The sequence below is a fragment of the Pygocentrus nattereri genome, chromosome 4 (genome assembly GCF_015220715.1).
Source record: "Pygocentrus nattereri isolate fPygNat1 chromosome 4, fPygNat1.pri, whole genome shotgun sequence".
Lineage (NCBI taxonomy): Eukaryota > Metazoa > Chordata > Actinopteri > Characiformes > Serrasalmidae > Pygocentrus > Pygocentrus nattereri.
In genome coordinates this window covers 13,935,466-13,962,203 of record NC_051214.1, presented here as the reverse complement: position 1 = coordinate 13,962,203, position 26,738 = coordinate 13,935,466, and the positions used below count along the sequence as shown (strand labels likewise).

Below are 26,738 nucleotides of genomic sequence, written 5' to 3'. Positions count from 1 at the left end.
ATTTTTCTTTGGCTGTCCATTTTGGTTGCTCGTTCCACTGTTCTGTTACTGTTGGAATACTGTTTTAACAATATTTCCAGGAATTGCTTTTCCTTGCATATATATTTTAGGGTTTGATGTTGTGTGAGCTGAGTTGTTATTTAGTAGGCTGCAGTGTTAGATAAGATTCAAAGGGGTAGTATAAGTTTAGATGTGGTGAAACTCTTCTCCTGCAGTATGTCCAACAGGGTTTTTAACCCTCCCCCCTTCATGAATTGGGGGGGCATACACTCCAAGTAAAACCTAAAACACACATATAAACTCCCACACACACATTCAGACACACCGAGGTCTCAGACAGGGCTGAAAGGAAGATGACCATCTGCTGCTCCAGTTGTCCAAAGCCTGGATGGCTGCCCTCCGCTAATGCAAATGTGTTTTCAGATCACAATCAGTGGATGCATATGTGCAGGGGGGTTGTAGGTGGGTGTATGAATGTGTTTGTATGCGACCGTGGCCGTGGTTCATTGTGACTGGAAGGGCTGTTGCCAGTAATTACACGTGTGTGTATGTGTTAGGGGCTTCATTGTCCAAGTCTTTCCTCTCTGAGTCCCATAGGACACTCCTGTGGCCCCTTTAGACAGTACAAGACCTTGGAGCTGGACAGACCTTTATAATAAGGTTAGGAAAAAAGACTATGAAATTTAAAACCCATTATATCTGAGAAAGTAGCAATGTGAAGCAATTCGTGAAACCTGTGTGCGAATACCGCTAACCAATAAAGTAACCCAATAAAACACAGTTAGTTGAGAAAACATATACAGTACTGTGCAGAGCTCAGAGACCCAAATTCAAGTGTTTCAGCCATTCCCGTTGCTAACAACTATATAAAATCAAGCACCTAGCCATGCATTCTACAAAGACAAACACGCAGCAGAAGGGGTCATACTGAAGAACTCAGTTACTTTAGCTGTGCCACAAGTCTGTTCATTAAATTTTTGCCCTGCTTAATCTGCCCCGGTCAACTGTAAGTGCTATTATTGTGAAATGGAAGCATCTAGGAGGCACAACTTCAACAACAGCATGAAGCAATAGACCACACAATTTTACAGGTCGAGGCCACCAAGTGCCAAAGCAAATAGCATATACAGATCTCTTATATCCCTTACTGCAGATTTTTAAACTGCCTATGGAAGCAACAGTGACACAGGAACTGTGCACTGGGGGCTTCATGGAAAAGGTTTTCATGGCGAAGCACCTGCATACAAGTCTAAGATCACCATGCACAATTCCAAGCATCAGATCGATTGGTATAAAACATGCCACCACTGTGGAAAACCTGACTGTTTAGCAGTATGATGGATAAAGGTGCTAGGATTATGCTATCTACCTGAATGCATGGTGCTGTAAATGATAAACAGTAAAGTTTGGTGCTGTTTTTCAGGGTTTGGGTTGGGCCCCTTAGTTCCAGTGAAGGGTAATGTTAGAGCTACAGCATACAAAGACAATTTAGACAATTATATGCTTTTAAATTTGTAGCAGAACGCTTGGAGAAGGCCCTTTCCTGTTTCAGCATGACTGTGCCCCTGTGCACAAAGACGTCGTTTGACAAAATTGGTGTGAAGGAACACCAGTGGCCTGCACAGAACTCTGACCTCAACCCTGCTGAACAACTTTGGGATTAATCGAAATGAGCCCAGCTTTCACGTCCAACATCACTGCCTAACCTCACAAATGCATTTGACTAAATGAGCACAAATTCCCACAGACACTCACTTTCTTGTGAAAAGCCTTCTCAGAAGAGTGTATGTCCAGATACATTTGGCCATACAATGTATTTAGTAGGTAATTAATTAAAAGCCTTAACAACTATTCTCTTTGTGAGAGTTGCTTTCGGTTTTTGAAATACATCCGCAGATGTCCAGTGCAAATCTTCCTTTTGTTTTCTGTCTATTTCCTTTTCTCATTAACTGCCTTTTTTTCAAAAATCCACAGATACCTGTGAATTTTTCAGATCTAGACTACAGCTTCATTTTTCTCTCAAGAATGTAGGCACTCTTAATCTGATGGTGACTGTTTTGATCTGCCCTTTCTTGCGCATTGTTAGGAATCTCATTTTCTCTTTTTAAATTGTTTTTGGAAACCCTTTTTTTTATAGAAAATCCAGATATGTTCCTTTATTTCCCTTTGACTCTCCCCTAAGTGAATATCTAATATCTAAACTCCTCTGATATATCTCCTAAAAAACGAATGTCCGTTTTGACTGGAATTTGAATAAATCAAGTATGTCTCTGACTTTTGCACAGTACTATTTAGCACATGAAAGTAAGACACACCTGTGTCATGCTTACTGGCTATTTTTTGGCCAAAGTTAGCTTTTAAGTGTGTTGCTGGCCAGCCACAACATGATGCAGATGACCGCTAGGCAATTGAACTTTGTATGGTTGTAATAGCTGGACTTTGTAAGCTGACTTGTCAGTCGAACTCAATTTTTTCCCAAACACCCCTTTACTGGGTTCGCTAGATCGTGGAAATAGACATGGTGGAGCTCCATTGGCTCTACAGTTAGATAAGGCTTACTATTGACTAATTATTGCTCTGTTGAACCTTTGCAAAAGTTCCTGCAAACATTAATGTAGCCTGCAGAACAGATTTTATTTTACAATGTTAACATCATAGTTTATTAAGGACATGTAAATACCCAATAATGTTAGTTGGTCAATCTAAAATATAGAGTCACTGTCTAGGCTCGCTAGGTATGATTTGGGTTGAAGAATGGATATGTGTTAAAGTGGTAAAATATGGGGCTTCTGAGCCATCCATCGAGCCCTAGAGCGCATATCTGGCCTTGCTCTTTCAGACTGGGTCCAATGGCCCTCCCTCTCCCCATCATTCCACATGATGCTTGCCACTGCAGGCATAACAAAAGTTAGTGGCAGTTAGTGTTTTCCTCCAAGCATGTTGAGCTGTCCAATGCTGTCATGTTAGTGGTAGTTTAAAAAGATGTGGTGGCCTCCCATGACTTGGGTGAAGCTTGTGCTAGCCTTTACCTTTTTTCAGCCATGAAAAATTTGATTATGCTTTTACATTTTTTTTCTTCAACATGTTTTTAAAGTTGAGTGAAATGAGGTTAATACGCTATATTGCCAAAAGTATTCGCTCATTTGCCTTCACACTCCTCACTGCTATGAGAATATCACTGTTTACATCTATTCCACAGAACACTGCTGTTTACATCTGTTACTTGCAATGTGCACTTTATGAACTGCTGCTCTACATACTTGCACATACGCACATGTAACTTTGATTTTTTTTTTCTACTTTTTACTATTATTTTTAGTGTTGTTCTTATATTTTCACATTTTTTCTATTTTCTCTTTTTTTCTAAGATTATATTAAGATTATATTTGGTGAATGGAGGAACAGCAAATAAAGACTTTCTTTGTACAGTGTAACTGCCTGTTTCTGCTGTGCATATGACAATAAAACTCTTGAACTGTGCTCATAACAGGCTAATATATGCGTAACAGGAGAGACTGCTCTTCTATTAATGTCCTAAGCTATCAGTATGATTCAAATGTAAACTGTAAACTACAATGTAAAAGACTGGATAATGCTACCCAAACGTCTTACTGGCTTTAAGTGTGTGTATTGTAGTCAGATCTGCATTAAGAAGTATCAAACCCTGGCTGACTTGGGAATTGGCTGCCTATGCCTTATATGATGTCCTATGTAGCTAAGTTATGAAATTCAAACCTCCAAGGGTGAATGCATTCAATTTGAATAATCTGCTCCTCACTGCCCCTCCTCCCCTTTGCTGCGAGTGGCCACTTGTGTAACGCATATCCAAGAGGAGAGTTGAGGGCAAATTTTAAAAAGGTGGAAATTACATACAGGCGGAAATTGCATAGAGGCGTTAATGGAAAGTAATTAGTTTAGTTATCAACTACTAATACTCCTTTACCCATGATAAAATCACTGTAATGCCTCATTGCCAGGGTTGGGGTAACAAATTTGTAGTTAGCTACTTTGTAGCTACTTTCCCAAAAGTTGCAGATAGGTACAATTTAGCTACTTTTCCAGAAAGAGTAGTGGCTACTTTTCAGCTACTTTTTGAAAAGTAATACCTACTTTTTAGCTACTTTCAAAGCACGATTGTCAGAACATTTGTGAATCTCCACCTGACACACAAGCCCAACTGAGTGTGAACACCATGCTGCATTTAATCCTGTGCCAGAAAGAAATATACAAATGAAAAGCTGAAAATATACAAGATCACCAAAAAGTGTAACCAACAATCAAACTTACACACACAAAAATAACCGGATACAAACCATAGAATTTTGTGCAAAGCACTGTCAACTGTTAAAATAAAACTGCTTCAATTTAAACATTTCAACAAGCTACACCAATCAGGCATAACATTTTGACCACCTCCTTTAGTGTGTGTTGCAATGGTCTGAGTGGATCAGACACAGCAGCGCTACTGGAGTTTTAAACTCCTCAATGTCACTGCTGGACTGAGAATAACCCACCAACCAAAAATATCCAGCCAACAGCATCCTGTGGGCAGTTTGCTGTGACCACTGATGATTAGATCATACTGTACAGCAAAATATGCTTCTGGCTTTATATCTACACCGCGTTCCAAATTATTATGCAAATTATATTTTTCCCTGATTTTCCTAAATGGTCGATGCAAATGAGTCAGTATAATAAAAGTCATCACCTATTAGAGTATAAATTGAATTTTATTGAACAAACCTCCCAATGATAACAGCATATTCTTCAAAAATAAAAAAAGAAAACTCAAAATGCACTGTTCCAAATTATTATGCACAGCAGAGTTTCAAAATATTTTATAGGTTGTAAAGAACTGAAAATGGTCATTTGTTGAATTTGCAGCATTAGGTGGTCACATTCACTGAAATCAAAAGCTACTTCAATCAAAAACATCCTAACAGGCCAAGTTACATGTTAACATAGGAACCCTTCTTTGATATCACCTTCACAATTCTTGCATCCATTGAACTTGTGAGTTTTTGGAGAGTTTCTGCTTGAATTTCTTTGCATGATGTCAGAATAGCCTCCCAGAGCTGCTGTTTTGATGTGAACTGCCTCCCACCCTCATAGATCTTTTGCTTGATGATACTCCAAAGGTTCTCTATAGGGTTGAGGTCAGGGGAAGATGGTGGCCACACCATGAGTTTCTCTCCTTTTATGCCCATAGCAGCCAATGACACGGAGGTATCCTTTGCAGCATGAAATGGTGCATTGTCATGCATGAAGATGATTTTGCTCCGGAAGGCATGGTTCTTCTTTTTGTACCATGGAAGAAAGTGGTCAGTCACAAACTCTATATACTTTGCCGAGGTCATTTTCACACCTTCAGGGACCCTAAAGGGGCCTACCAGCTCTCTCCCCATGATTCCGGCCCAAAACATGACTCCGCCACCTCCTTGCTTACATCACAGCCTTGTTGGGACATGGTGGCCATCCACCAACCATCCACTACTCCATCCATCTGGACCATCCAGGGTTGCATGACACTCATCAGTATGGCAGAAACCTTCCTCATTCTGCTTTTATCTGCACGAACCCGTCTGTGCGATGATCACGCTTAAGTTTTCGTGAAATATCTAATGTTTTCATACCTTGTCCAAGGCATTGCACTATTTGACGCTTTTCAGTGCTTTTTTCACGCGCTTCAGTGCTACTGCAGTGCTGAGAATGATCCACCACCCAAATAGTACGTGCTCTGGACGGGTCCGTGGGGTCCTGACCACTGAAGAACAGGGTAAAAGGGGGCTAACAAAATAGGCAGAGAAACAGATGGACTACAGTCTGTAATTGTAGAACTACAAAGTGCACCTATATAGTAAGTGGAGCTGATAAAATGGACAATGAGCATAGAAACAAGGAGGTGCTCATAATGTTATGCCTGATTGGTGTATGAACAGACATTCACATTCAGAGTCTTTATTAAATTTCAGCAACACTTTAGCCTCAAAATCCTCATCAGTGACTCTGACTCTGGGGTGAGAATCAGGCCTAAATAATCTCTCTGCTGCTGCAGAGCTGAAAACATAATAATCCTCCTATACTGTATTTGTTATATTGTTTATATATATATAATATTTGTGTATATATGTTTTCACAATAAATGGTCTTTAACGCTGCATTTAATGCATAACTGCCTAATTCACTAACCTTTAACGCTGAAGACTGATGCACAGACTGCTGGACACACAGCAACACAGACGATGAAATGGCAAACAGAAGACGAACAAGAGATGAATAGAATGATTTACATTTATAAATCACTGTGATGTGCTGATATGGTTAATCTACAGCAACCCATGAAACTGAAGTTAGCTTCTCTTTCTGCTTCTCATTCGAATTTTCCCGTTCCACCTTAAATGCCGCAGCAGGACAGTCTGGCACCTCATGCTCCATTTAAGGTGGAACAGGACGAGAAGTTGGAGGATGAGAAGCGACTTCCACCTCATAAAAAGTCAAACATTGAGAGACAACTCGTGGGGAAGCTGAGCTACAGGTTAAAGTAGAGCAAAGTCGTTTTCGTTTATATTTTCAGCCTGTACTGCAACATCAGCACATACTGAGACATACTTACAGCCAAGATGGTAAAACAGAAATAAATCTTGTGCCTCCCAAGGTGGTTGCTGAAAGGACAAAACGGTTCTTCTTAACATTATAGTTGCGACGCCTGAGTTAAGCTTGCTAGTTAGGGCTGGGCAGCGCGTGCCCACTTGCTCGAACTGTCCGAACAGTCAGATTTGCACAATCGCCACCAGCCCAGTTACCAGCCGCGCTTTGTGTATTAGGTTTTACACGGATTGACTGAAGTCTGTAGCGAAATTGTAGCGAAAATTTTTGCTATAGCTCCACAAAAATTTGTAGGCGCTACAGCTTCTACCTACATTTCATAAAACTGTAGCAGCTACAGTTACTAGCTACTAATATTTGTGTGGGAGGAGCTACTTGGCTACTCATGGCCTATTGTTTTCACTTATTTGTGCCATAAAAAAAGTCTAATAAAGGGACTTAAACTGAAACTAAGGTGGCCTTGGACTTCTGACCATAGTGTTCAGAGCTGAGCTTGTTTTGCGTCTGTGTTCACAGCTACAGACATGCCACTGATTAGTCACCTCTCACCTGTAAAAGCTGCTGGTTCTTAATGTGGGGTGTTTTTTTTTCTCCTGGTCAGTCCAAGTCTCCGCTCTCCTGGTGCTGACCATATGGCACCTTCAGTGTGGTTTCCACAGCAGATGCCCCTGTGTGCCTGTGGGTGTTTGCGTTTGTTTTTTAGAGGTCTGTGTGCATGTGAAAGAGACCTTAAGAGCTGAAGGACAGCTTAAGAGAGGATGTGTGAACTGCTCTATAAATGGAAGATAATGAATGCCATTACACTTCTTATTTTAATAACCTCTAACGAGAGCGCTCAGGTACCTCTAGAGCATCACACAGCTAAATGACTGACATCATTCTGTTCAGCTGGTCGGTGTTATTGACACCCACCCCACACAGTAAGTGTTTCTGTTAACAGCACTTTTTTTCACGTTTTTTTCTTCCTCCTCAGTCTTTTTTTGGCCTGTTTTGCAAAATGTTTTTCAGTTGGGGAACTGTGAGCCTGCGGAACCTGTTTCTTTTCTTTTCTTATTCATTGGCTAGGATGAAGGATGGGAGGGAGGGAGGGCGAGAGAGAGAGATGGGGGGACGATATTTAGCATGCTTCCTCATTTTGTTTTCATAAATAACTTTAACCTTTAGTTACCTCGCCTGTTCAGTAACCAGCTCCCCCCAATATACTGACATGCACCACAGTGTGGCGATTTTAACATGACAAGAAATTGAAATGCAGTGGTTGTTTTTAAACCTTTAACAGAGGGGAGAGCTCATAGCAACGAAGCACGTCTGAGTCAAAAACATGGATGTTGAATGTGAGAGGTTCACTGTGGTTCTGTTGTTCACCTGGTCTGTGTATAATCTGTTTCCTGCATTCATATGCCAGTTAAGAGTAATATGAAATGCACATACTGATTCAGATACAGCCTTTATGCATATCCACCCTGGTCTTTATTAATTATTCTTTATTGTTATTTATTTATTTATTTTTTTGTTTATGTCTGTGTTCGCTTGACTTTCCGACCTCCACAGATGTGCTTAGAGCAGAATTAGTTCTGGGAAACATGTTGATCAGCACATGCAGTTTATTTATTTATTTTTGTTTTCCTTCCAATTGATTTATTTCCTGCCTTTATCACACTAGGCATATCTCTAATCACATATCAACACCATCATTCAATTCTTCCTCCAATTCAGATAAAGCAGTGTTTCTCTGAACCTTCTTGCCTCTGTGAAAAGAACAATGATTGCCATGTAACCATATGGATGCCTGATCAGTTGGTATGTTACCAAGTGACAGGGGATAGATGGATCCTTCCATTCTACTTACTCAGGGTTACTGCAACCAATCGTTTTCTTGAATATGACGTAAGACACAACTGGGGTTCGAACCTGAATTCAACTGTACTTCTGCATGGCTAACTATCCATTTGTTCCCTGTTTATTGATTTGCTCATGTACCTATTAAAGGCTAAAAAGAAAAAAAAATACTGGATTAAATAGATTTAAAAAAAACCCAGAAAGTATAGAATGTCTTTCTTTCTCTCTCTCTCTCTCTCTCTCTCTCTCTCTCTCTCTCTCACTCATTTCCTTTCCTGCCTATCTGTCTCTCTATGATTCTTTCTCTTCCTGCTCACTTTTTTCTCTTTTTTCTCAGTATGTCTCCTTTCTTTCTTTCTCTTTCTCCTCATCTAATTCTTTCCATTCTTTCTCTCTGTCTCCCATGCTTCTCTCTGTCTCGGTTTCCCCTGTTCATTTTTTCTTTCTTCCTTTCTTTCCCTCACCCTTTATAATTTTTTTTGTTCTTTCTCTCATGCTTCACTTTGTCTGTGTCTCTCTGTCCCATATGACTTTTATTTTCTCTCTCTCTCATTTATCTCTCATGCTTCTCTCTCTCTCTGTCTTTCTCTCTGTCTCTCTCTCTCTCCCCACTATAATTATTTAAGTCTTTCTCTGTCTTCCATGCTTTTCTCTCTTTCTGTCTCACTCCATGTAATTCTTTCTCCTCCCCTTTGACTTTCATTCTTTCTCTCTCATGCTGCTGTCCTCTTTTTCTTTCTCTCTCACTCTCTCGCTCTTTCACTCGCTCTCTTTTGTCTTCCTTCCTCTCTCTCACCCCGCCTCTCTGTTTTATGGGTCTGTTATTAATTAACTGCTAAACAAACACAGTAGAGTGGTGAGTATATTTTTAAGGTTGCTAGTCTGGCCCCTGAGGCGACCCAACGGCTCTCTAGAATGTAGGGCAGATTTTGTGGAACAATTTTGCTGAGACATGCTGTAAATTTCTATGTGCCTTTTTCACTGTCTTTAGGGATGCTTTTGACCAGACATGCACAATGCAAACGGGCTCACATGAGCATAATCTTAAAGCACTGTTTTTCTTCCTATGAATAAGTCAGCACTCTCTAACCGACTTCAATAACTAAACTCAGTGCGCAAACATTAAAGGCACAGTTCAGGAAAGCCGAACCTAAATATTGACTTGTGTAAAAACATGGGCGCCATTATTATATGCGTGCATATGTGTTGTGCCCCGACTATTGGTTATTTTCACCGACATGCTGTGGCTTGTATATAGGCAATGCACACACTGGCTGGCTCGACTGTTGGTTTGGTGTTTTCATATATGACATATTTGACTAATGATAAACTTGGAGTATGTGATTTAACTGTGCATGTGCAGACATGCCAGTATGTTTTGTTTTCTGTGTAGATCAGGTCAGTTTAAAAGAGAGAGAGAGAAATGGAGATTTGGGGTCATTCATTATAAGTATGAATATCCTACTCTTACTTTTAGAAAATGTGGTTTATAAGACGTGTTATAATAAGAAGTTGTGATGAAGAATAGGTACAGTAGTTGCAGGCTGTGTTTGTGCCATTTTAAAAACAATGAAATATTAAAAGTCTACATTGTGACATGGCACCGGGATAGGTGGCAGAGGGATGGGTGTCAGTCTTGCTCAGGCTTAATTTCATTGATGAGGAAAGAGGACACACAGACCTTAATTTAAGTTTTGACATTATGATTAAGCTGTAGTTTAAAAATGTACACAAATCCTCTTTACAGTAAATGTTTGCTTGTTTGTTTGATTGCTTGAAGTTTGCTTCTTTAGTTTTGCACTGGAACTACAAAGCTAATGTAGCTAACAAGTTATTAATACTTATGTTCTCTTAGAGCTGGGCAATATGATTATTTATATTGTGCATATTGTGGATGTTGTCAGGGCATGCAGGGGAACACGTTTTAATTTATGTTTCTTATTCAAATATTGCCTGGGGAAATCTGTAGGTTTTTGTGTTGGATGGTGTTAGAAATTCAGCAGGAGTCAGGAGACTGGAGCTTCGGCGTTGACTGGAATTTATTTCCACATACAGAGTGTGGGTACAGCTTGGTTGATCAACAGTCTGTCAGCAGTATCAGGAGTCTATCCTTATTCACATGCATGCAGACGATCATGCACGGGCACAGCTTGGTCACCAGTCTGCAGTCCAGTCTAATGAATACATGGTCTGACATGGTTTAAGTAAAGATACTGGAAGTTGGGAGCAAAAGCAAAGAGGGAGGGGAAGTAGGTGACAAGGGGAAGAGGGTCTAGGGTAAGGGGAGACCACAGGGGTAAAGTGAGGTTGTTCTCACCTCAGGGGGAACAATACAGATAAAACACCAAAAGGCACACAACTGTAAGACAATGCAGCTGACACAACAAAAAGACAACATAGGTTACAGCATAGAAAAAAATATGAAAAGACCTATACTTTCTCTCAATGGGTAATGGAGGCTGCCTCTTCAGAGAAGCTAAAGAGCTAACAGAGCTATGCAAAACAGCTTTGGATGGCGATGAGGACAAAAAAAAAACTAAAAGCAGTAGTGTCTGCCATCTTTAATCTCCTGTTTGTACTTTTATCTAGTTTTGTTGTAGTCTTATAGCTCCACTGCAGAATTGAAGCTATTGAATCAAACTTTAGGTACCAAACATCTCTGCTCCTTGTCTACATTTTGAGTAAAGACAAAATTGAGCAAATGTTATAGCTTTATATTCTCTCTTTCAATATCCAACTCTTAAGCCTACAGAGCATTTTTGATCAGTTACAGCAAAGAAAAATCTCTTCTCTTTTCTCCATTGTTTGTCTTGGTCTGTCACTTTCTCATATAAGCACAAAATGTATAAAAATGGCTGCATAGTTCAAATATGCACTCTTAAAGGAGGGTCAGGGGCATGTTTGTAAGGCTGGCCTAACATTTAGCTTGCCTTCAGTAAGCTAACAGTTACTGTAACTATGAATGTGAATAGAGTACTGTGAATAGAGTAATTTTTATTCAGTATTTGGCATACTTTCTTGTACTAACTTTGCTTTCTATAATGAAACATGCAGTTGGTCAGTGTTTCACAAGTACTGACGATATGCACAGTATGTTCACAAAAGCATATTGTATTGTATTGTGATATCATTTATCACAATAACTGTATATATTGTCACTTTGCCCAGCCCTATGCTTATTATTCACTTTTCAATCTTAAGACTTACTGTTCAGTCACTAATATAAAATGAAAGTGAGAAACTGAACTGTGGGCACATATAAGCCCTTATGATTCACAGGTTTAAGTAGGGCTTTGTGGGATGAGTAGGCCTCTGGTCAAATATGATAGCTATATTTTCCCTTTAATCAAGCAAAACATGTTTGTTTCCTGTCAGCTCACACTGTCTATTCTGCAGCACACCTCTATTGAGATTTGAAAGATGATGACTCACTCTGTCTGAGTCAGTGGCTTCTCTCCAGCCTCTATAAAACCAGCTCACTGAGACCAGCAAGCCTCTGCCCTTAGACTTGTTCTGTGTTATAGTAGGATAACTTGGCTGAGAAGTGCAAGGGTCCACATCAGTTTATAATGCTCTCACCATATTACCTGTCATATTCTGGCACAGTAACTCACTTAGGCCTGCCAGGAGATGCAATTATAGGCTTGTTGCTGATTGACAGAGGGAGTGAGAGACAGTTGCCCTACCAGTTTCTTATCACCAGGGACTGTATTAGGACGAGCAATTAGTGTTGTTCAGTCATTTGAGCTTCTGCCAGTCTGCCAACTTGCAGAGCTCAGCAGGTTCTGCTGTTGTACGGGTTACAGGTTGCCCTATCTACGGTGCTGTAAGGGAAAGAGTAAGCCAGACTGATAAGCTTGGGCTAAAGGGCCACCTAATGTTGCACTGAATTACCGTTTGATTATGTAGCTTCTTGGATTTACAGTAGATTTATAGTCATTTAGCACAAGCCCACTCAGTCTGTCCCTCAGCTTCAGTTGGAAAGACTACATTTACATAGTTACATTTACATACAGGTATATGCTCCCTATCAGGTGTGAGCAAGACCTTGACATCATCCATTGACGTCAACTCCTTTCTCTCCAGACTATAGTGATACGTTCATATCACAATAATGTTTTTCATCAGACAGATGGTTGAACTTTGTACGGTACCAGGGTGTTCATTGTTGAACAATCACATACTAAACTGGGGATTTAGCACATGGGCAGTGATTAGTGGGCATTTAAAATTTGAATGCTCAAGATAGGAGAGGAAAGGGTTTTGCCTGACTAATAGATACTTTATTGTGTGTGTCTGTTTGTGTGTGCTTGCTGTGCGGCCCATGTATTGCAACAGCTGTGAGTTCTCCCTTTTAAAATAACATCCACGGGAACTTTTGGCTTCCTCACACGCAGAGCGTTCTGAAGGCCTCCGCCTATTCCACTGGCATTCAGCAATTGTGTGTGGCTAACAGGCTTTGTGCAGAGCTGAAAATGCAATGATAGGTTCTCAGTTCTCCACTTAGTAAACAAATTGCTCACATTTAGTACAGTACAAAAAGTCTGCCCTTCATTTATCTTGTCCCATAATTTCCAGTAAAAGGCCAGTTATGTACAAGTTAATAATTTTTCAACATCAGGAAAAGGCAGAACATATATTTAAGATATAACAACTAAATATATATTTTTTCTCATTATTAAGTGTGTCCACCCTTTCCTTTATTACAGCTTCCATTATTTTCAGGAGGCTTGCTTTCAGTTTTTCAAAGACCTAAAGATCCACAGGAACACTTTACTACATCTCCAAAATTCAGTCTTAGAAGTTATTTGGGATACATAGCTTTCAAAAATGTTGAAGTTGTTATTGATGGATTAAATATTTGCCCACACCTGCCATAAAATGGTTTGCAGACAGCATAAGCTGTTACAGTTGATTAATCTCAAAGAGGCTTATGTTCTAAAAGACTTTGGTTATCATTCATACTCAGTATACTAGTTAATAACCATACATACCAATATAAAATATGTAATGGCTGCATCATACAGGTAGTAGAAAGTTATCCATTTGACATTTTCACTCAGAGCAACTGACTTGGCAGACTGGCCCTCAAACAGAATGGTGACGGGTAAACACCATTGATTACTTTGAGAAATTCCAAAAACAAGGAAACAAAAAAACCCTTTTGGTAGTAACATGACAACGATGCCTGTATAATGAAGTGTAGAGTGCAGTAGTGGTGAATTGTAAAGATGGCTGTTATTACACTTAAATGTATGAGCATGAGCTTTTCCAGCTCTGCAGTTTTTCCCCTGTAGTTTAACTGACTGGAATGTCATTTTTTGCCAGTCTGAGCTGCTTGAGTTAAGTAGAGAACCAAAAAAGTCCCCCTAAGTACAGTAATGTAGTAGATGCAGTGTTAGTTTCAACCTCTCTGTTAACTTTTGTGTGGTTGTGTTATGTGAGTTAGCTGGCTCTGTAGTCTTTGGAGGCCTTGGGAGTGCCATTTCCTCTGTATGTGTATGCTTGTGTGTGTGTGAGTGTGTGTGTGTGTGTTTCTAGTGGACCGCACCTCTCAGGAAGACAGATGCAAGGCTGGGCTGCTCCAATCAAGCTCAGTTGTTAGAATTCAGGACCGGCAGCCAAGTAACACTGGAGAGTGTGGGTGGAGGGGGGAAGGGGAGGAAAATGAGAAGGGGAGGAGAGTGAGGATGGAAGGAAAGAAGAGAAGAGAAGCAAAGAGGGCTAGAGAGAGTAGCTTTGGACAGAGGATGTAAGACTGGAGGAGAGGAAAAGGTGGATCTCCTAGCGAGCCAAATGGCCAAACAGGCAGGGTTACAAACAAAGACTGATTGAGAGTGAGCCAGTAAGTCAGTTCTTTATCGGTCACTGAACATTGTGCTGGACTGGGTTGTCTTGGCAAAGACTATCAGGCAGAAATCGCACCGAGATATAAAGAAAAGTTAAAATGTTACAAACGGTTGACACACAGGATATTGTTGGTGAAACATTTCAAGCAATGGTTGAGCCAAAACTCAAATTAACAGCATTTCTCTCTTACCTTAAATATAGTTCACCAATGAAGATGTGTTTGGAGTCTGAAATGTGCTTCTTTCATTATGTGCTGAGGCTAATAGGCTAATGTAGCTAACAAGTAATGCACTGTACCCTATCAACATACCCTCCTTTTCACACTTCTGTATTTAACACAGCACATGTTGCCATAGTATACTCTCAGAAAAAAAGGTACTAAACTGTCACAGTGGTATTACCCCTCTTGTCACTGGGGTGGTACCCTCAAGTTAACATCTTAGCACCGTTAGTCAAGGAACATAACTGTATGATAAGTTGTATTGACTCCACACACCCCGCTTCGTCTCCAGGCTTTTCATTTTATTGCTGTTTTAAAACATTAGGTTATGAAAAGGCACAGATACATATGTTTCAAAAACTTATTTAAGGTACACAATTGTACTGTAAAACCACTGTTGTACCTAAAGGTACATTTGCATTGTTTGTACCGTGGTGAACAAAAAATTCACAGCACCTTTATTTCTAACAGTGTAGAGAAAACATTACAGCAGTAGTGGCATTTGTGTGAATGTAGACAAAGTCTTTATGTCTCTGATGTAGAGGACTTGTGTCGTTATTATGGTATTTGCTTAATATTTCTTTTCAGTTTTCATTTTCAGAGAGGAGCAATCTTGACAAGGTCGACAAGCTACACTTGTTACCCAATAAGGTCAGCTAAAGTTAGCTGTCTAATGTTTGCTCGAATATAGTCAGTCTTCTGCAGTTTTTGAGTTGCCATAGCAAGTTAAATCTACATTCTCATTCGTAAATGCAACTGCTGTAGTGCTTTCTGTACTATAACAACTTCCACTGCTTTGAATGTGGAAGTATGAAATGAGTCTGTTGGACACTGTGCAAACTGCATGTCTTAATCATCCCACGTTTGCCTTAAGTTGCCTTTTTTAGATAATCACCTTTAAAATTTCAGTGCTTTTAATAGATTCAATATGCAGCGTACCTCATTGCTTAGTTTAGTTTAAATATTTCCTAAATTATATCTTTACTATAACTTATAACTTTTATTTCACTATTAATTGACCCATCTGTAGTGGATCCTTGCAATTAATTTTGTCCAGTCTGAACAGTCAGTGAAACTGTGTTCATTCATGAACATGGTATGTAAAAGTCCCTTGTTAGACCTTATTTTGTGACTGCAAGGACCAAAGAGAGTGTGTGTAAGAGAGTTGGAACAAAACAATGGAAGAGGGGTGGAGGACCACTGAATGAATTGGCAAGTTCTTACTCTTTGAACTTATGAGAGAGCGAGGAAGAAAGGGAATGAGAGAGACTGCAACTGCGCTGACAACATGTATGAATGTATGGTATTGAATTACCCCTTCCTTTCTCCACTGTTGAACTGACTTTAAAGAGACCCTTGTCTCTCGAAAGAATAACAAGTTTGAGGCCCACTGAAGCGAGCAACATGCAATAAAGCAAAACAATAAGTTCAGCACAGTTGACGTGGGCAACTGGAAGGACATTTTTCTCTTCCTCTTTTTTATTCTGGGGATTGTCACGCCATATAGTCTAAAGTTCACTGCTGCTTTTAGTTCAACTGTAAATACTCCTGCAGCACACAAAAGCCTTCAAATTAAGCAGCAGACACGTTTGCTCATAAAAATCTATCAGTCCTCCACAGAAACCGTGGCTAGGCCTGTGCATACAACTTCATATTGGAGTTTGACTTTTTTTCTCCTGTTTGAGGAACTAGAGTGGGGGAGTTGAGACACTAAAAGAGATTGGACCCTGAAACTGTTATTCTGGCCTGTGATTGGTTGACTCCTGTTGCTAGGCTTATGTCATTGTGGCTTTTCTATTTTTTTCTCTCTCTCTGTCTTCCCCCAACTCTGCGATAGGTCAGGTTGGAACTGGTTGAGAGGAGGGCTGCGTCAGATAACTTTTTTTCTGCCACTTGTTGAACATCCGACAGCCTGTGGTTTTAGCGTGACTGCTCGTTCAGCATGAGAAAGAAAACAGAGCTGAGAGCCACATTCACACAGAGATCCACCTCTGCAAACACAGATACGCTCTTGCCCTGAGACCTCTAAAACCATTGCAGAGGCACACATTTTGGTCTTCTTTAACTAGGCTATTTTTAACTTCATCTGTAGCTTATACACTAAAAAAGGTTGTGGTCCATTTCTTAATCACCACATGTGGCCACTTTACACAATATTTCTTTTACTCATTTCAGCTAGAACAGGTTATGCAAAAGCCTTAATAATGTGTTCTTCAAGATTCAAGAGTTTTGTCATATGCACAGCAGAGCAGACAGTTACACTGTACAATGAAATTCTTACTTTGCTGTTCCTCCATTCACCAAATATAATCTTAAGAGAATAATAAAAAAGAGAAAATATAAGAATAACTCTAACAAAAAGTATTTACATTAGTATTTACATTAGTAAACATGGTGTAATTTTATTAACCGTCTAGAGACATGTGAGACATTGGAATGACAAGATCATTCAAACATTTAAGTAGGTTAGTAGTTTTAGATCCTCTGATGGCATTTTCTTTCACCCTAGAAGTGAAGCCTAGCTTTGATCAAATTAATCATGTGACATTCTCAATGAGCTGGTAAAGTTTTAACACTCTGGAAATGATGCAATCACTGAAAACACTATGCTTTTCTATTGCATTTTCTTGCTCGTTTGCATTTAGAACAAAAAGGTGTCCTCAGGTGCTAAAGCTGTTTGCCTATCAAATGAGCCATATTAACAAAGTTGTCACTCAGTGTTGTGATATAGCGTGAGTACAGTAAAGCCTAAAGTTTGTTCACAGACAATCATTTTGGCCGAGCTTTTTTTTAAATAAAGAGAAAAGGATGCCCGGGAGGGCGGGGGGGGGGGGAGGGGGTAGGCAAACGCTGACCGGTCTCTTCTGCGGGTTTGCTGAGCCATAGGGCTCAGTGGGGCTCGCCCACCACCCTTCAGAGAGTGCTGACTCTGGCTCCGGTCTGTTTACACCCCCCTTTACCCTCGGAGTGGAGTGGGGGGAGCTCGTGGACACAATGAACATGCTGAATAGCTACTCTCCATCAGCCAGGCCGTGCCGGACCACCGTGCACAGAGAGTGTGCGCTGCCATCATTGTGCCACTTGCAGTACTATTTAACCTGTTTGGTGGCGTATTATGCTCTCGTCTACATCTCCCACTTCTGTGGTAGTAGGCTGTCACTGAAAAGTGAAAACTGAATTAAAGTAGGTGAGTCTAGATTTGGGCAATACACTTTCACACTGTCACACCTCAAGAGCAGAAATGCACAGCAGCAGTTGTTCTGAGATGTTCTGAGAATTGAAAAACTCTTCTCATCATGGCGATCCTAGTAGATGGCATTATATATAAATGGCACCCTATTAGGTAACAGTGTCACTATTAGCTGTACAGTTGAAGACACATTGGAGACTAGCTTTAGAATAATACCAACAATATTGCCAATTAGAGCTCTTAGAGACGGGGGGGCACTGTCATACAACAGGTTTGCCAAGAAAAAACATGAGGAGAAAGTCAGTTTTTTCATAGGACATGATAGAGCAATGGTTAAGTGCATGCATTCAAGGAAAGCAACCCGCAGTCAGGTGAATTCTTTCCAGAAAAAAATCGATCACTTTATCTCAGGGTGGCCCATTGCCTCAGTGTGCCATAAAGCGGAAGGCAAAGATTGATCTTGGCTTGTTTTTCTGTTGTGCTGCAGGTATGCCATCATGTTGCTCAGCCCTGCCCTGCCTTATTTACTGCCCCCAGAAGAAGCCCCCACCCCTGACTTAAGTTTACTGCCTTAAATGTTTTCTGTACTTTCTGCAGTGACCTAATGTAGACTCAGCAACGTAAGAATCTGTGGATTGCTTGATCAGGCTTTAGTGTCCGAAGATGAAGCAAGGTTTTTAACAGCTTTGCAAATAAGCTCAGATAACAGAGGGACACTATCAGAGATGGATAGACGTGCATTGAACCTTTGTGTTTGCCTAAGAGGCTGTAACAGTGCAGGAATAGTTAACACATAACTGAACTGGATCTAAATAAGTCTGGCGTGAACAAAAGGTTGAGGACGTTAGATGTTAATGTTATCAGAATCATCCGTCTGCTCACGTTTCTATCCATTAGCTGGCGCAAGCCCCTCCTAAAGTCCCGCCCCGCGTCGCCGGTGATTGGATGAGCGTTGGTTGTTTTCGAAAGGCGATTGGCTGGCAGTCGCGTCAGTAGCGTTGGAGCGACTTATTTACCACTAGAGGGCCGCTGTACAGTGGCCATTCCGCTCCGGAGCTGCACGAGCTGGCAAGGCGCAGAGATCCAATGCCTCAAGGAACAAAAAAGACGGAGCTAAGACAAAGGCAGCCTGTCTACTTTTTTCACGAAAAACATAGTAACGGAAAATTCCAGAAACAAACTAATAAACAAGCACAAGATGAGGCACGCGTCAGCAGATAACGACACAGTGAAAAACACTTCTTTAACAGTGACAGACCTGTTTAAAATTTGCGCACACTGCGAGCGGCTTAGTAAAAAGGTAAGGACGAAAACTGACAAAGCGGTTGATGTTGTTTCTGGCCGGTGATTGTAAGGTTCTGTTTTTGTCGACGTTTTTTTTTCATTAATTGAGGTTGTCAGTCAGGTTCAAGTTCCACCAGCGATGGGTTGTTTGCGACGGCTCTGCAGATTTTCTTTGTGTTACCTTGTTTACGTGCTCCCAGCTCGCTTGTTTTTCTCTCTCCGGTTTTCAGCGTAGTTCTTTAACAAGGACTTTGCCTGTTGGCTTATAACGTCTGTGTCGTGAGTGTGTCATTGGCTATTTTGTAGTGTTTTTGAAGATTTTCAGCCTAGGGAAATGTGGGCTCTGCAGTGCTAGGTCATTCATTCAGTCAGCTGTACAGCGCAGGGGAAAATAACGCAAGCCAGAAAACTGCTTCGAAGGACAGAGACCAGATGATTCAAGCTCAAATTACTAGTTTTAATCCATTAACTCGATGACACAATTCGGATTGGCGGAGGTTGTTTGTCTTAGTGGTGTGTGATATTACCAAAGCCTTTGTTCGTTGCCATAGGGTGAAAGGGTGAAAAAGAGCTCTCTAAGCTGAGGTGGATTTTAAATCATGCTCTTTGTGCTGTTTGACAGGTTGTTTTCTTGTAATGGGAACTACTCAAGGTATCAGTGTCGCAGCAGATTATCAGAATGTGTTTCTCATTTTGGGCAATATCTAGATTTTAGCAGGGCTCTCCAGAGCCTGTACTTTGGGGGTGGGGATCTATTTGAAGTGAGGAAGGATATGCAGTTTTTAGGGTTCTGGGCTTGCTGCCAGAGGCACTTGGCTATACTTTTTAGATTAAACCTCACCGTCAGTTAGTTTTCAAATGCATCAGCACCTTGGTTGACAACCTGGGGCTTTGATTTCATCATACTTAACTGGATTTTTTTTTTTTTTGCAGGACATTGGAGTGCGAATCCCCAGACCACTGGGAAACGGACCAAGTAGATTCATCCCAGAGAAAGAGGTTAGCTCAAGCACACGTCTTGTTTGCTTGAATTCACAAAAGTTAACATTTTTTCTTTATGTTTTGTTAGTCGTGGCAGCGATTAATCTAATTCCCCTACAAAATTCCCATTTACTTTCTGCTAGTAAGACAGCAGAATGAAACGTTTTTCTTGTTTCAGATCCTTCAAGTGAGCAAAGTGGATGCCAGAACGCAATCCATATTTGAGGAGGCCTTTTCCCTTGGTCACCTTGATAACATCTCCCTGGTAATGGGCTTCCACCCTCAGTATCTGGAGAGTTTCCTGAGGACACAGCATTACCTGCTTCAGATGGATGGGCCCTTATCCCTGCACTACAGGCATTACATTGGCATAATGGTAGGGCATATGGCAGAGACGATATTCTCAATACAGAAGCATTCTGATGCAAATTTATGCATAAAGGGCAACTGCTGCAAAAGAATGATGTCTAAATGTGTTCCTCATGTTCATCTCCTTCAGGCTGCTGCCAGGCACCAGTGTTCATATTTGGTCAACCTGCACGTGAATGATTTTCTGCAAGTTGGGGGAGACCCCAAGTGGCTGAACGGTCTTGAAGGAGCCCCACAGAAGCTGCAGGCACTTGGAGAGCTTAACAAGATTTTGGCACACCGGCCGTGGTTGCTCACCAAAACACACATTGAGGTATGACATCACACCGCTAAAGTCACAAGTTCTCTCCCGTCCACAGCTGTTATATAACAGTTATGACCTCAGTGAGATTTTTAAATGACCACTGTGGTACTTTGAAAGGCCTGATTGGCAGCTGCTTTTACAGTGAAGGTTGTTATAATTTGGGCAGCTTTATCACATAATCAATGATTAACCTTTATTGACCCTCATAGGTTTTCATTGGACATTTAGGTAAATGAATGATGAATCATTTAATGGAGATAAAAATGTTGGCAGCTCTCCACAAACATAACTTTGTAATTTATTATAAGCTTTTGGTTGTAATTACTATTTTATTATACAAGACCTGTTGAATTAACCTCATGGAGTAAATATGGGTTTAATGCTGTGTTACACTGACAGAGTCTACTGAAGGCTGAGGAGAATAGCTGGTCTTTGGCGGAGCTGATCCATGCTGTAGTGCTGCTTACACACTACCACTCGCTGGCCTCATTTACCTTCGGCTGTGGGATCACCCCAGACATCCACACCGACGGAGGACACACTTTCAGACCCCCTTCCCTCAGCGGTTACTGTGTGTGTGATATCGCCAACGGCAATGGGGCTCTAGAGGAGATGCTGGGAAACCAACAGGTGAGAGCGAGTGATCACTCACTCACGTAAGCCCTTTTAGAGCAATGCAGCAGCTTTTTTGCTGATAAAAGTAGAGAACATGCAAGAGCTTGATTAACATCCTGCATGTCATTGTGAACACAGAATGACACTCCTTTGTGTTTGCTGTCCAGGTTGCAGAAGTGTCAGGGGAGGTTGAAGTGCTGATGGAGAGGATGAAGCAGCTCCAGGAGTGTCGTGATGAAGAGGAGGCCAGTCAAGAGGAAATGACCACACGTTTTGAGCGGGAAAAGACTGAGAGCATGCTAGTGGCCACAGCTGGTAAGAGTTACTATTCACACAGACATATGTAAAATTTTATGAAGGAGGATATTCACACTTTGCTGACTTAAAAAAACAAAAACAGACACTTTCTGCAGGAAGTGACTGTTTTTATGGTTATGTTACCCACAGAGGACGAGGAGTGCGTGCCATCCAGAGATGTGTCGCGGCACTTCGAGGACCCCAGCTATGGCTACCAAGACTTCTCTAGAAGAGGAGAGCATGTGCCTACCTTCAGAGTCCAGGTGAGTGAGGAGAGACAAAATAACGGCCAGCAGACACTTCATTGAATCAAGTCTCATTAGTCTAATGAGATGGAAAGATGGACTGATCGAGATGTTTTATGCTGTTGCCAGGACTACAGTTGGGAAGACCATGGCTTCTCCTTGGTGAACCGGCTGTATCCGGACGTTGGCCAGCTGCTCGACGAGAAGTTCCAGATTGCATATAATCTGACCTACAACACCATGGCCACACACCAGGGTGTGGACACTTCCATGCTCCGCCGAGCCATCTGGAACTACATTCATTGCATGTTTGGTATCAGGTCAGTTCTTCAGTCAGTCTGGCTGCAAATGACAATATCAGGATTCACTTTTATATGCTAATATCTCACTCGCTTTTTGTTCCACTTGACAGATATGATGATTATGATTATGGGGAGATCAATGAGCTGTTGGACCGCAGCTTTAAAGTCTACATTAAGACTATGGTGTGTAGCCCCGAGAAGACCACCAAGAGGATGTACGAGAGTTTCTGGAGGCAGTTCCAGCACTCTGAGAAGGTAAAAAACGAAATATATGTATTATGTATATGTAGTATATTTTTGAGTTTGCTGGCTTTTTTATTATTTGGGAAGTTCTGATTTTTGAGTTTGCTGCCTTTTTTATTTTTTGGGAAGGTCTGATCTTAATACCGCTTCTTTTCTGCTCTTTTCTCATAGGTTCATGTTAATTTGCTTCTTATGGAAGCGCGCATGCAGGCAGAACTGCTCTATGCTCTAAGAGCTATCACTCGCTACATGACATGAAGTGCTATTATAGTTTGTTCTTGTATTTTTACTGTTGTTGTTGTTGCTTTCGTGGGACAATTCAATAAAAGTAAAAACAACAAAAAAAAGGAAAAACAAAAACAAAAGGAATGGTGAAGAGGCCAAACGTGGAGGATGAGGAGGATCATCATCTTCGTGGTGGATGTCATAAGAAGGAAAAAAAAACACAAGAGAAGAAATCTGAGCGCACTTGCTGACTGAAATGTGTGGTTGCTCGGCCTGCAGTGCCAAAGCCCGCCATGGGGGGGTGTGTTGGCTTACCCTCCGCATTGGGACAGCCTGAGACTGCAAGCCAATGGAGGCCAGCCCTCCTCCTAGTGTTTCATATGCATCTGCAATAAGATGCTACTCAATCATATCTTCTTTTTTTGTGAAAGGAAAAATATATCACAACTCCAGTATCAGTGCAGACAGACTGCACTAACATGCCTATTATCGTTTTTGTTTTCATATCATTTTTGTAGTGCAGGTGACTGGAGAGAAGAGCATTATTGAAGCTGCATAAATGTGTGCCTAGTTATGAACAGCACTGGAGATGAACACAGAGGTGCTGTCTGTTAATGCTGCTTTTCTCAACTGAGAGGCACAGGCCTCCAAACACCCAAACCATAACCCATTTAATAAGCTAACTTGAGGACGTTTGTGATGGAGAGGATGCGACTGGGAGTGAGAAGTAATGTGTGTATGTGTGACAGTGTGCGTGTGTGCGCACATGGGAGGGATATTCAAAAGAAATAGCTGTCTGAGCCCTTTTTTTGGTTTACTGTAAGTCACCACTCTGTCTCTGCTTACCAACATGTGTTGTAATGTAATGTTTTTTATATATATATATATATATATATATATATATATATATGCACACATACACACACACACACACACACACACACACACACACATATGTATCACTGCTGTTGTATCTCCAAAATGGTATCTTTAAAGGAGAAGCAAAAAAGATGCTTTACTTTTAATGTAAGTCAATGTAACCAGAGATTTTTCCAAGTCGTTTTGGGTCATTTTGTTTAGTCCATTCATCACGTAATTTACAGACAATATAAAGCCCAACTGGTATTTTCAAATTATGCCAAACATTTTAAAACATCAAAAATGGAGATACAAGGTTTTCGTCAGACAGCAGTGGTGTGTGTGTGTGTGTGTGTATATGTGTGTATATATATATATATATATATATATATAAACACAATTTATCTTAGCCTTTTTTTGGTATTTCAGGCTTAAAAAATATCAAGGCACTTTTTTTTTTCAGAAAATCAAGATATGCTTCAGCCCTAATGTAGCCATTTTGGGTTTAGTGACCAGTTCCTAAGACTCACTTTGTGTGTTGTCCAAGTGACAAATGAGCAATTTCAAGGAAAAAAAAAAGAAAAAATGAAAATAGTCTTCCTTTGTAATGTGCTTCCTGTTGCTCTGGACTCTGCCCCCAACCCCTCACCTGTCTTCCCTTTACTGCATGGTCATCCTAACTCCTGAAAGCTATTGTTTTGTTATTTTGGAGTTGTCAGTATAATGAAATACCTCCTGTTATGTATCTCTTTAGGTATCTTAAGTGCTCTTTGGTGAGCAGGACTTTCTCTTTTGTGGGGTTTTCCTGGGTTTTCTTCATCCTGCTTAAATCCAGGCTCCCCTAAACGACTGTGCAGTCGTGAAATAGACAGTGCTTGTTCTTGTTTTCAGAACTTTAACCAGTATAACTAAGCAGCTTTTTTTTGTTATGTTGAGTGTGTGCGTGTTTTATGCAGGATAGATTTTCTGCTGTCTTCTATTTTTGTTTACTAAAACCAATCCAGTACTGCATTCTGATGGTGGCTGGAACAGTCAGGTGTAGAGTGGCAAAATGGAGAAAGAAGGAGAGAGGGATGGTACTTTTCCTTTTGGAGATGGATGTAAAGAAACAAATGAGGGTTTTTTTAAAATCATGTTTCAGACTGATGTCAGTTACTGACATTTTTATAAGGTAACATTCAACAAATGAACACAAAAACTTAATAAATAAATAAAAAAACATTTAATCACTGTGTATCATTTGTATTTCAGAATGTATTTTTTTCTTACTTGTTTTAATTACATCAAAAACAATCCAGTATCAGTATGGAGACACCTGAGATAAATACATACATTCGGCGCTAGTCATGACAGTTCTTTGAACAATCTAAATGTCTTTATATCATTAAAAAGCATTTAACCCCATGACATGAAGAAATATAACTACAGCTTGCATGTTTTGTGACTGTCACAAAACATGATTTATCATGAGTGATAATCATAATCATGACAAAGTTCTAGAACTTGCAAATGGTACAGTTTAGTATGGTCCACACAGGGTCACCAAAACAGCTAGTATGGGCTACAGAAGGAATTGAGCTGTCCTTCTGTGAAGAGGCTCCAAGTAAATTTCCTAGTTGGTTTGGGACTTTGCCCACTGCTTCTAGTTTGTCCTCAAGCATGTTCTGTTTTTATATTGGGATCTCAATCTAAAGCCCATCATGTTTTGGTCAATTGTTGGTCCTGTGAATTAGAACATTTTCAGCATGAGCAAGCGGTTGCAGAGCAGCGGTTCAGTGCCGTGATAGGTAATTGTGCAGATGGTAGTAGTGAAGTGTTATTTTGAGCATTAAAGGATTGTGTCGGGGAAGAAACCAGTGCCGTTTTGTATGAGTTTGATGTAACTGTTTCATGAGATTATAACTGTGCTGTGTTCCTTCCAGACTTTCTTGGAATTGTATCTCTTTAATAAAGCTTTTGAGATCATTGAAGTGCTGCTGGATGTCATTTACATCATTGCGATGCTCTTCATATGTTGGAAAGAAGAGTCATTAAATGGTCCTGGCAAAACTGAGGCTGAAAGGAATTTACGGTGGGGTCCAAAAGTACACTTCTATTTTACATTATTTTCTATTTAATCAATTTTTATTACAATTATATTATAAGAATAGCAATATGAGTGAAAAGTAAAATCTCTGAAATATGTATACGAGTCTCAGAATTTTTTAGTATTTGGTTTGTCCCCCTTTTGCTTTAATGAATACATGCACACAAATGAGCTCCACACAGTTTTTGCAAAAGTCTCTAATCCATAGATCAAATCTTTGATGGAAGGGATATATGTAGCTATATGCAAATGTTTGGGTGCCCCAGTCAAATTAACAAGTTAAAATACACTATATTGCCAAGAAGTATTCGCTCGTCTGACTTCACATGCATATGAAATTGAGGGACATCCCATTCTTAATCTATAGGGTTTAATATGATGTTGGCCCAGCCTTTGCAGCTATAACACCTTAAACTCTTCTGTGAAGGCTTTCCACAAGGGTTAGGAGTGTGTTTTTGGGAATTTATGACCATTCTTCCAGAAGTGCATTTGTGAGGTCAGACACTGATGTTGCACAAGAAGGCCTGGGTCACAGTCTCCACTTTAATTCGTCCCAAAGGTGTTCTGTTGGGTGGAGGTCAAGACTCTGTGCAGGCCAGTCAAGTTCCTCTACACCAAACTCGCTCATCCATGTCTTTATGGACCTTGCTTTGTGCACTGGTGTGCAGTCATGTTGGAATAGGAAGGAAGTTGAGAGCATGAAATAATCCAAAATCTCTTGGTCTGCTGAAGCAATAAGAATTCTAGTCACTGGAACTAAGGGGCCGAGCCCAACTCCTGAAAAACAACCCCACACCATGATCCCCCTCCACCAAACTTTGCACAATGCAGTCAGACAAGTACCGTTCTCCTGGTAACTGCCAAACCCAGACTTGTCCATTTGTCACTCCAGAGAACATGTCTCCCCTGCTCTAGAGTCCAGTGGCGGCGCTTTACACCACTGCATTCAACGCTTTGCATTGCTCTTCAATGCGCTTGGTAATGTAAGCTCAGCTATGGAAACCCATTCCATGAAGCTCTGTAAGCACTGTTCTTGAGCTAATCTGAAGGCCACATGAGGTTGGGAGGTCTGTAGTGATTGACTCTGCAAAAAGTTGGCGACCTCTGTGCTGACCCCGTTCTGTCATTTTACATGGCCTACCACTTCATGGCTGAGTTGCTGTCGTTCCCAATCGCTTCCACTTTGTACTTATACCACTGAAAGTTGACTGTGGAATATTTAGT

The 26,738-nt window shown here is 40.7% G+C and overlaps 1 protein-coding gene across 2 annotated transcripts in view; it reads left to right on the top strand.

The window, feature by feature from the left end:
- Nucleotides 1-23,393, top strand: part of sesn1 (sestrin 1) — a 62,152-nt gene extending 38,759 nt beyond the window's left edge. Inside the window, exons 1-10 of one of the 2 annotated variants that reach the window (XM_017712985.2) lie at nucleotides 18,733-19,005; nucleotides 19,923-19,988; nucleotides 20,149-20,346; nucleotides 20,470-20,652; nucleotides 21,043-21,273; nucleotides 21,426-21,573; nucleotides 21,706-21,818; nucleotides 21,930-22,120; nucleotides 22,213-22,357; nucleotides 22,517-23,393. In XM_017712985.2, coding sequence (XP_017568474.1) covers nucleotides 18,904-19,005; nucleotides 19,923-19,988; nucleotides 20,149-20,346; nucleotides 20,470-20,652; nucleotides 21,043-21,273; nucleotides 21,426-21,573; nucleotides 21,706-21,818; nucleotides 21,930-22,120; nucleotides 22,213-22,357; nucleotides 22,517-22,603 — 1,464 coding nt within the window. In that variant the 5' untranslated portion in view covers nucleotides 18,733-18,903 and the 3' untranslated portion in view covers nucleotides 22,604-23,393. Of the gene's footprint in view, nucleotides 1-18,732; nucleotides 19,006-19,922; nucleotides 19,989-20,148; nucleotides 20,347-20,469; nucleotides 20,653-21,042; nucleotides 21,274-21,425; nucleotides 21,574-21,705; nucleotides 21,819-21,929; nucleotides 22,121-22,212; nucleotides 22,358-22,516 lie in introns of those variants that run through there. The other variant, XM_017712984.2, reaches the window with a different exon arrangement.
- The last annotated feature ends 3,345 nt before the right edge of the window (nucleotides 23,394-26,738 follow it).